This window comes from Amphiprion ocellaris, chromosome 7 (assembly GCF_022539595.1).
Source record: "Amphiprion ocellaris isolate individual 3 ecotype Okinawa chromosome 7, ASM2253959v1, whole genome shotgun sequence".
In the NCBI taxonomy this organism is placed as follows: domain Eukaryota; kingdom Metazoa; phylum Chordata; class Actinopteri; family Pomacentridae; genus Amphiprion; species Amphiprion ocellaris.
The window spans coordinates 5,580,627-5,591,286 of NC_072772.1; the positions used below are offsets into that span (position 1 = coordinate 5,580,627).

The 10,660-nt window shown below is 41.2% G+C and overlaps 1 protein-coding gene across 2 annotated transcripts in view; it reads left to right on the plus strand.

The window, feature by feature from the left end:
- The window catches only part of prkd2 (protein kinase D2), a 34,858-nt gene extending 24,327 nt beyond the window's left edge, over positions 1–10,531 (plus strand). Inside the window, exons 4-19 of one of the 2 annotated variants that reach the window (XM_023285621.3) lie at positions 28–227; positions 1,457–1,640; positions 1,740–1,811; positions 1,998–2,015; positions 2,206–2,365; positions 2,477–2,588; positions 3,335–3,412; positions 3,498–3,816; positions 3,960–4,012; positions 4,108–4,180; positions 4,822–4,928; positions 6,484–6,645; positions 6,899–6,997; positions 7,212–7,479; positions 8,134–8,219; positions 8,906–10,531. In XM_023285621.3, the coding sequence (XP_023141389.2) occupies positions 28–227; positions 1,457–1,640; positions 1,740–1,811; positions 1,998–2,015; positions 2,206–2,365; positions 2,477–2,588; positions 3,335–3,412; positions 3,498–3,816; positions 3,960–4,012; positions 4,108–4,180; positions 4,822–4,928; positions 6,484–6,645; positions 6,899–6,997; positions 7,212–7,479; positions 8,134–8,219; positions 8,906–9,130 (2,216 nt within the window). In that variant the 3' untranslated portion in view covers positions 9,131–10,531. The remainder of the gene's footprint in view (positions 1–27; positions 228–1,456; positions 1,641–1,739; positions 1,812–1,997; positions 2,016–2,205; positions 2,366–2,476; positions 2,589–3,334; positions 3,413–3,497; positions 3,817–3,959; positions 4,013–4,107; positions 4,181–4,821; positions 4,929–6,483; positions 6,646–6,898; positions 6,998–7,211; positions 7,480–8,133; positions 8,220–8,905) is intronic. The other variant, XM_023285622.3, reaches the window with a different exon arrangement.
- Positions 10,532–10,660: the final 129 nt, after the last annotated feature.

Below are 10,660 nucleotides of genomic sequence, written 5' to 3' on the forward strand. Positions count from 1 at the left end.
CTCTCTGATCCATGCCGCCCCCTGCAGGATGTGGACTAAACTACCACAAGCGCTGTGCATTCAGCATCCCCAACAACTGTAGTGGAGCTCGTAAACGTCGTCTGTCCACCACATCCCTGAGCAGCAGCCAGTCACTGCGTCTCTCCACCACTGAGTCAGTGTACAGTGTGGGGACAACCTCCACCTGTGCAGAAGATACCAGCCTCATTCGTTCACACACACAAATGGTATTGGCTAATTAATTCTCTCTATTCTAAGGCCACTTTAATTGCATTAAAATTAGGTACACTGATCATTGGATAACATTTAGTTGAGCATGTCAAGTTGTGTCACAAACTGTGTGAAACCTCTTTAGCCCAGTTTAGCCAGTGATTTAGCAGGCATTTAGTTTGGCACTGAAAGCAAATGGAAGGGACACTCAGATGGCAGTGAAAAATTACAACTGACAAGTTCAAATGCGTAGGCATGTGGTTTAGGCATAAAGTTTTAAAAGTTTTGAGATATCCATCTCAAAACCTTCAAAACTACCAGCAGGACTGCATTCCACTACAAGTGCTGTGTAGTCATTTATGTGCACCTTTCAAGCCAACAGATTAGCTCATTCAAGGCAACAATGGTTATTGCTGACTGACTTCCCCTGTTCATCTACTCCAGTTACAAAGATGATGTAGGAAAGCCATTTAATTAGAGAGGAAACAGAAGCTTAAACCAGCTACAATTGATATTTTCCAATAATGTATCAGACCACAACATGAAAACAATTCCACAGTGTGGAAAGGGCTGCTTGTTATGATAAATGCACAAAGAATTATCACTTGAAACTACAATTTCTCAGGTTTTATGGAGTTTCATTCCCACATAATACGTTTGCAGCAGAGGAGGCTGCAGTTTCAGGACTGCAATTTTGGAACTGAACTTTTAGGACTGCGCTAACCCTAACCCTAACACCCCTGACCAAAAAAACCCAAAAAGTTGACTAAGAAGGAGTGGAATAAATATGGTTCTACAACTGCAACACTGAAAATGTTACTCTGCCGTTTAACCAACAACTTCACTGTTTTGGTAAATCCTCTCAGGGTGTCGTTATTTTGGTTGTAGCAGGTAGCTGTTTTCAGAGACAAAACTCAAAAGACCCACTGTCTGTTCAGCAACAAACAAACTGATAACAAACTCACATATTTACAAACTTGGAGGGAAACAAAGTGAAGCATTTTGCAGCTAAAAACCAACATATATCCCTCAGGAGTTGATAGAGATCCAAAATAGAGCTTAAACAGAGTGTTTACTGAACTTCAGTTCATCAAGTGACCCAAAAAACAACTCAAAATAAATAATATTGTTTCTTTGTGAAGACTGGATGTATAAATAAGCAAGTATTTTGTAACAAGTGGGTTAAATCAACTTAAATAAAGTATCCCAGGATCATTAATAATCAGTTTCCTCTCTGTTCTTGCAGCCACGGACCCCAAGCGAAGCCCGGCGCTTCTACACAGGCCGACCAGTTCATCTGGACAAGATCTTGTTGACCAAAGTGAAGGTTCCCCATACGTTTGCTGTTCATTCGTACACAAGGCCGACAGTGTGCCAGTTCTGCAAGAGGCTTCTTCGTGGACTGTTCAGGCAGGGATTACAGTGCAAAGGTGAACACAGACAAAAAGAGAGACATATGCAGAATATTAGCCAGTCTACTCAGCTGACATGTAATTGACTTTGAATTAACTGTGTTACTGTCCTCTCAGACTGTAAATTCAACTGCCATAAACGCTGCGCATACAAGGTTCCTAATGACTGCCTCGGGGAGACCCTTGGAGGTGAGGAAACATGTGAATCTATCACCTTTCTAATGTGTTTAGGACTCTGTTAACCCTGCATGGAGTTGATAAAATCTCTGCATGTTTACATTGACGGAACAAGGTTACAGTAATAACAATACGTAATATAACACATTATTCTAACAACATTGAAACTCACTGGCACTAATCTTTTTATCTTCTCAGACAACAGAAGTAACTCTGGTGAGTATTATCAGCACTCAGTGCTGATGCATGTGAAGCTTTGCTCTCCCTTTATAGTTTAATAATAGTAGCCTCAGTAGTTGTCATGACAGCAGCAATTAGTAGTTATTTTTCCCCCCACTGCTTATTAAACACAGTCACTAGAAATGAAACTGCACTCAGCCCATTCTCTTCCTTGTTTTTGCCCCAGACATGTTGAGTCCCAGTGCAGATCCTGAGGTGCCGATGGACTACAGCAGTGAGTACGACGCCTCGGACAAGTCTTCGATAGACGACTCAGATGAGGCTTGCAGCATCCCTGGATCCTTCTCTCCTGACAACAACCAGGATGGAACCAGTGGAGACCAAAGGTATTAAGAAACATTTGGAGAAAAACTACAAACAAGTCTCAAGGAATGTTAAATCAGTTATATCCCTTATTTTACCTGCCAACCACCTGAATTCTGTCTTTCTGTTTCTAGTGTTTACATCCCGTTGATGAGGGTGGTACAGTCGGTGAGGCAGACAACCCGTCGATCCAGCACAGCTATCAAGGAAGGATGGATGGTTCACTACAGCAATAAGGACACACTGGTAAAAACATCACACATACTTACCCTAAATCTCTTCCTAAACCGGTGTGCACTTCTTTCTAGAAGTATTGAAACATATAGACTTAAGTCAGTTTATTCTCGATGCATGAACTCACTTTCTTCACTCCTTTTTCTATGATTTACTGCAGCAAGTTTTTTTTTGTTGTTTACTTTCTGCTCACTTAAGGATAACAAATGCCTTCTAGTCATCACTCCTTTTTCTCTGTCGGGCAGCTCCTCTGCCAGCAATTTGCACCCTTATTATTTGGTCTCTCTGCCTTTATGCACTTTGTTTCCTCTTTCTTTTATATTTGTGTATATGTGAGTGTATATGTGTGTGTGTGTGCATGGAAAAAAAAGAATACTTGATTGATGATGAAGTTGAGTCTCCCTGAAAACACAACAGCACTCAGCTAATGTGTGGTGAATTCAGTCTAAAAGCCCATTTTCTGCCTTTTTTCTTTCCCCAATTCAAAATTTATTTGACCTCAAAGACATTTGTTTGCCTCTGAAGTCTTTTTTTTCCTCTCTGGCTGCACTAACACTCATTTTCTTTCTTTCGCTATTGTCTCTTTTGTCTTTCTCTATATTTACACCTTCTCGTCTTGCAGCTTGTAGTCCTGCTCATCCTTCTTCTCGTCTGGCCACTCAGGTATTCCTGTTGATTCCTGAACTTACCCCCAATCCATGCCCCATTTCTTACTGCATCATGCCCTATCTTATATTTGTTGTCTCAACCCCCAACAGAGAAAGAGGCACTACTGGCGTCTGGACTGTAAGTGCATCATCCTTTTCCAGAATAACACCTCCAACAAATACTACAAGGTAAGTAAAGTTTACTCTGCTCTCAGCTCATGTATTTGACGTGTGCACCCTTCATTTGCTCACCCATCCATTCATCCTCTTGTAGGAGATCCCTCTATCTGAGATTCTGGAGTTGCGTCCCGCTGGTGACTTCACTCTCGTTCCCCAAGGCACCAATCCCCATTGTTTTGAGCTCATCACAGCCACTATGTGCTACTTTGTAGGGGAGGACCCCAACACCCTCCCCTCTCTTTCCCCCAGCAACCCCCAGACTCTCCCAGAGACGCCTCCCTCCCCGAGCCAGGTGGCGCCCAACAGTGGCATCGGCCGCGAGGTGGCAAAGGCTTGGGAGAGCGCCATTCGCCAGGCCCTTATGCCAGTCATCTTTCAGGATGCACCGCCAGCTGAGGGGAAGACGCCGCACAGTGAGTTGAGAAACATGCTGGTTAAATAAAGACTAGACACTTCTAGGAAGCTGGCACTGGCAAGGTGCTTCTTTCCAAAAACAAAGATTTTAATTTTAGATTACTGTATAACCTGTATGTTTTTCCTGTTACTGCTTTTCCAGGACAAGCATCTATCAGCATATCTGTGTCTAACAGTCAAATCCAAGAGAATGTGGTAAGACTTTTGTCAATTTTAACTATTTCCTTTAATGTTTATGTAATTATACACGAAGTATGATGGTGACTGCGTGATATATTACTTTCCTGCAGGATATTGGCACAGTGTACCAGATTTTTGCTGATGAAGTGCTAGGATCTGGGCAATTTGGAGTCGTGTATGGAGGTATGTAGACCTGATGAGCTGGAGATTGCTGTGTGTTGTGAAAGTCAAGATGAATCGGTTGAAGTGCCATATAGGAAACCCTGATATCTTAAGTTTAACGCTAATAAGACACAAGGGAGTAAATCACAGCCTCCCCTTCATGTACTATACTGGTGCAGGTGCCTTGTTTATGTGCCAGAAGTACATTTAAAGGGAAGGTAACACATTTTACACAACAGTCTGTTTACAGATTTGGAGGAAAACACATCAAAATATTACCCTTTTGGGATTTATAGCTACAAATAAAGTTTGAAAATTTAAAAAACAAACTTGGAGTGTGGAATCTCACTTGTAGCTCAGCTTATCAGATCTCTGTAGCCTGCTCACCATCTCTACTTGAAGCTGAAGGCTGTGTGAATTACCACAAACATTACACATTCAAATCTCTGTTGGTATTGTACTTCAGGTATTTTAGGTGTAGGATTTGACCAGGAATTACAAAACACATTTTAGTTGTCACTTACAAGCTCAACAATATTGTAGTTCAGTGTTAAATCGCTGGAGTACAAACTGTGGATGACAGAGCCTAGTGTACAATATATATACATGCAAGTGAGCTCCAGTTCACAGTCACGTCTGTTACTAACGCTTGTCTTCTTCAGGGAAGCACAGGAAGACGGGGAGAGATGTCGCTGTTAAGGTCATTGACAAGCTTCGCTTTCCCACTAAGCAAGAGAGCCAGCTGAGGAATGAGGTGGCCATCCTGCAGGTAATGACACACAGCATACATTTCATCAGACATCATGTCAGCTGAAACCATTTTTAAAAGGAAGTGCAGAAAACATTTTCTCTGGGGTTACCTTGAAAGAACAGACGATTCATTATCTGACCAAACCTGCTTATGAGTTATTATCATGTTAAAAGGAAAGGGAATTCCTTACACACACTTTCAGTATGTTTCAACAGGACAATAGTATTCAAGCACTGAGACAAAGGTTTTTAGAAACAGTGAGCTGTGCTTTACAGATCCATCTACAAACAGCACAAAGGTCAGAGAGATCTGATAAATGACATTCACTATTCCAGTTTATTTTCCACTGAGTCATCCTCATTTTAAAAGGTCAGGAAATCATTTTTAGATAGTCCACAGTCACAGGTCATATTCATAATGTGCATGATATTTAGTTTAAATGTTCTATTTCTATTGCTTCTTGTTTACAGAAATTCCATTTTTGACTTACTGTGTAGAGATAATAGGAAACCACATTTAAATCCATGGTAACTGGATATCAACAAACAGCTCACATATGCTCTTAAACCAAATGCTTTAAAATCCAGAGACTTAAAACAGTAACGATTATTTGTAAAATTTAAATCATTAATGATGACCGTAAAATCTGACAGAGGAGTCATTTAAAAGAGTATTTCTTGTGAGAAACAACAACCTTTATTAAAAAAGTATGCTCTAGTATGACCATCATATTATGACTGTTTTGTAACTCATTTCCCTTTTACTGTCATGCCAGATATCTTATGTACTGAACAACTAGAAGGTGTAATAAGCTGAAGCTTCAGTGAGTCAGCTGAAAACTGTTCATGTCATTTTGGTGTTTTTTTAATCCTACTGTACTGTTCTGATGGGAGTATTCCCAGCTCTATTGCTTTAATGTGTAGCCTAATGGCTCTGTTTTAATTTAGGATTATTGTATTTCAAAATACATTTCAATTTCATCCCTTTTAGCTGGCCTTTTTTCTGGTGTAGGTTTCACATTTAAATGTACAGTACATTGTTCACCAGCAGATGGAGGCAGAGGTGCAGTACTTTGTCTATTTGCTGTGTACACTTGTTTACTGCTCTGTCAGTAAAACACCTGACCTTCCTTTTAGCTCTACAGTTAATTCAGTTAGCCCGTGACAGGAGTGGCACTTCCACATTTATCAGAATTTAAGTGATAGCGTGTCCAAAAAAAGAAACCCCCATGAGTCATACATGTATCAGTACATGAAGGGCCTTTTACAGAACATTTTATACCATTTTTGGAGTTTGATTTTCTGCTCTCTGTTTGTGTAGTACATTCCATTTTCTGTGGTTTAGTGTTTATTTTACTTATACTATCGGTCTCTGTCTTGTCTCCTCTTCATCTCATTCTGTCACCGTGTTCCCGTCTCTCACACTGTTTAATCTCATCTTCCGATTCTCACTCTGTCTCTGTAAATATTGTAATAAATCTTCCACAGCTCTCTCCTTTATTGTGTTGCTATTTCACTGCAAATTTTCCTCTATATCCTAATTCTTCCCAATCCTTCTCCGTGGTACCTTTCAGAGTTTACGTCACCTGGGCATTGTGAACTTGGAGTGCATGTTTGAAACCCCAGAGAAAGTGTTTGTGGTGATGGAAAAGCTCCACGGCGACATGCTGGAGATGATCCTCTCGAGTGAGAAAGGCAGACTGCCTGAGAGGCTCACCAAGTTCCTCATCACACAGGTGTGTATGGCAACGGAGGGATGAGCAATGTTTGTACAGATGTGCCGTAATATGCAAAGTGTTGACGTCTGAATACTTCATTGCCCTGCTACGTGTTTTTTCTGTGGTCTGCCTATCTGGGCAACATCATGCGTATTTCCTGCGTGATGTGAGACGTATATTTTTGAATGTGAACGTCTGTGGCTGTCTGACTAACTAGTATCCTGTTTGTGTGGTTGTGGGCATGCATGTGCATATGCTGATGTGTGAGCAGATTCTTGCAGCTCTGAGACATCTGCACTTTAAGAACATCGTTCACTGTGATCTGAAACCTGAGAATGTGCTACTTGCCTCCGCTGATCCCTTTCCACAGGTACCCACACAAACACACACCCACACACACTTCCTACATGCTGCAGTTATGGTTTTCACACTCTTTAATGAGCACCTCAATCAGACATGTTATTTCTCTATTTATTGTTCTCAAAAGTCTTTATCATTTCATCAATTTCATTTTTTTCACCCTCATCTTCCCATAAAGTTCCTAAATCCCTGCTCACTGTTCCCCAACGGTTTCTTTCTCTCAGGTGAAGCTGTGCGACTTCGGCTTCGCCCGTATCATCGGTGAGAAGTCTTTCCGTCGCTCGGTGGTCGGCACCCCGGCCTACCTGGCCCCGGAGGTGCTGCTGAACCAAGGCTACAATCGCTCCTTGGACATGTGGTCAGTCGGTGTCATTATGTACGTCAGCCTCAGTGGGACTTTCCCATTCAATGAGGATGAAGACATCAATGATCAGATCCACAACGCAGCCTTCATGTACCCTCACAACCCCTGGAAACAGATCTCCAGTGATGGTAAACACAGAGTGGCAGGCAGAGTTTTAATTTCACATAAAATCAGAGTTGAAATACACTCTCTTTATTTGATACACCTTTCCAAAACTAGTGCAGTGCTGCTTTGGTTTTAGCAGTTTTCCAGTGAAACCTCCTTTTATGAAAGCTGTAATCTTCAGCTTTTGTCCAAACTGTTTTAGAGACACGATGGCTCACCTTTGCCAACATATTGAAAGGATGCAGTTAGTGCTGCTGTTGGATTATATGTGTGTATACCCAACAAAGGCACCTCTCTGTATATTGCAATACAGCATCTCCGCATTGATCATGAAGCTCAGACAACACAAATTCTTGTACATCATTAGTTTTATCTCGTGTAACTAGTAAACTGCCAACTCAGTGTGAATGTGGAAGGACGTGAAATGCCAAAGCAGAACAAGCAAAAAAAAAGAAAACAACTTTATATTTCATATTTCACAATAAATTTACCCAACAATACTTTGATCTGTGATAAGCAGTGGTTCCTTTTTCCATTGCAATGTAATTCTTATACAGATATATTCTGGTGTAAAAGTGTCCAGATGCAGCTGGCATGTCAAAAGATGATGTTGTGCCTTTAAGTTCTGTATTATTGCAACTTTTTACTGAACAATATGTAAACTTTTGTGTTTCCAGCTATTGATTTGATCAACAACCTGCTGCAAGTCAAGATGAGGAAACGCTACAGTGTGGACAAAAGTCTCAGCCATTTATACTTACAGGTAGCTTCATGTGCACACACAAACACTGTTTGGGCATTAAAAAAAGGATGCTCTGACTCTGTTTAAATTTGTTTTATCGAGCTTCCAGTACAACGTAACACCCGAATAAAAGTACACAATGCAGCGTCTTCTCCTGATATGGTGACAGCCATTAACTTGAGCAGCACCTCAAGATCTTAAGATCGCATCAGTAAAATCTGTGGCCATTAAAGGAAATGGCAAATATAAACAGGAGGGGTGTGCACTCATGTCCAAGCTGTGAGATGGGAGCTCAAGGCAGACGTTTTGGAACTTTACTAAGGGTGTAAGACGGTAGATTAGCTGTAAAAAAAAAAATAAAATAAAAAGATGCTTTTAATGTCTTCTTCAAAACAAAAGACGGTGGAGAGCAGCCAGATCTCTCTGCAGTTTTCAACACTGTTGTTGTTTTTGTTGCAGTGATGTCCACACATTAATTAATCTTCAGTGTCATTGGAGCCGTAGCAGGGATGAAAGTCTAATTTATAATTTCAGGGTCATTCAAGTTCTTACCCACACACATGCTCTATTAAACACACACACGACCTAAAGTGATTACTGCATGATGCACTATAAACGCATAAAAGCCCCTTTAGCACTGATCTAATTTCAAGGCTCCTGAAAGTGAAATTTCATCCCCGTGTTTGTTCCTGTTTCTCATTTCTCAGGACTATCAGACTTGGCTGGACCTGCGGGAGCTGGAGACTAAACTCGGAGAGCGCTACATCACCCACGAGAGCGACGACAGCCGCTGGCAGATGTTTGCCCGGGAACACACTTTGCCATACCCTGCTCACCTTGTGCCTCCTCCTCCTGCACCGGCCTCTGATGATGAGGAGGGTGGGGAGGATGCGGATGTGCAAGGTCTCACTGAGAGGGTAAGCATCCTCTGACGGCAGAGACACGGAGGACTCAAGCTCATTTTGAAAGGAAGCAGAGGGAGAAGGAGGATGGCAAGATTCACCTGGAGTCTGAAAAGGACATGAAGTTACAAAGAATCACCGTTCTGAGAAAAACAGATGAGTGTCCAGCTTGTTTAGTCTTTCAATGCACACCATTTGCTGTCTGTCAGCATTAAATCCAATTTCCCTCCTCCAGCTTGAGGTCCTCAAAATGTCCTTTTAATCATTTACCTCACTCTCACTGGCCCTCTTTCATCTTTGGAAGTGTTGAATTCCTCTCACAGCCTGACTCTATTTCACATTGTCTGTTCAGCTGACCTGGCAGGTCTTCTCAGATAAAACTGGAGTCAAACTTTAAATCAGAATTTGTCACAAGAATAAAATGGAACATTCCTTTCCTCTCCCTGCGATGTGCCTCAACACGTAGCAGGAAATAGCATTTCACCGCAAAGCGACGATAAGAATTGTGGGTTTGTTTTTCAAGGTATTTTTCTATACAAATAATAGTAGAATTTAAGTGACTGTGCAAATAAAAGGAAAATTAAGGCTTGTTTTTAGTGTCACTGAGCTGAGCTGACTGGAATTACAGCCCATCTTGTGTCTTCATTAAAGGCCGGTTCAATCTCTTTTCAGTGATGGAGCTCTTTACAGTGACAAAAGATTTCCTCTGTGCTGGTAATTACTGCAGTGAATGCATGGAGGCAAATCCATCTGTATTCACAAATGCATTCCCATAAATTCATGTCTTGCAGTGAAAACTAAAGTATTGATCTGGGGGACAGCAAGTCCTCCAGTAATTACCGCTAGTTTCAAGCCACAATAGAGTCCTAAAAAGCATTTGTCATTAAAGATGCCACTGTGGGTTTAAATGAGCTCTAATATTGAGGATGTTACCTACCACGACCAGACAGTTTTCAGTCATGGGAGACGGTTTCTACCTGCAGCCGACAGATTAGACAACATAAGCCTCAGAAGCTCCTGCTGAACGGTGAAAATTGCCTCTATTGATATTGATGTTCCTGAAGTGAAGCAGTTCATTGAAATGATGAACAAGTCTTCACAGCTGACTGTATTGAAGACTCATGTACAGTTAACGATGAGCACATAAATGGACTAGAGAAGATTTCTCTCTGTGATGTAAGTGCGAGGACAGACAGCTTGGGTTGCTAAACTAGATTTTGTTATCGACTACCTTTAATGTCAATATGTTGCATGTTTCTGTGAAGTACAATTATCTAGATACATCGTTGAACATACTGTAGTTACAATAGTCTACTATACAAACGTGTAACCTGAAGTTGATGTAGTTTGTCAAATATGTGTAGACTGTGTCCAACATGTTTGAAGGATGATCCTGGACTCTATGACAGATAATACAAACCTTCAACAGTACTTTACTTTTGTCTCAGAAGCTTTATTTATCAAATCATTCACACATCTGTAGCTGTCATGCAGTCACTTGCAGCTTTCTTAAGAGAAAATGCAAAAAAAATGAGCAGGCATGGAATCACTGCTCAAACA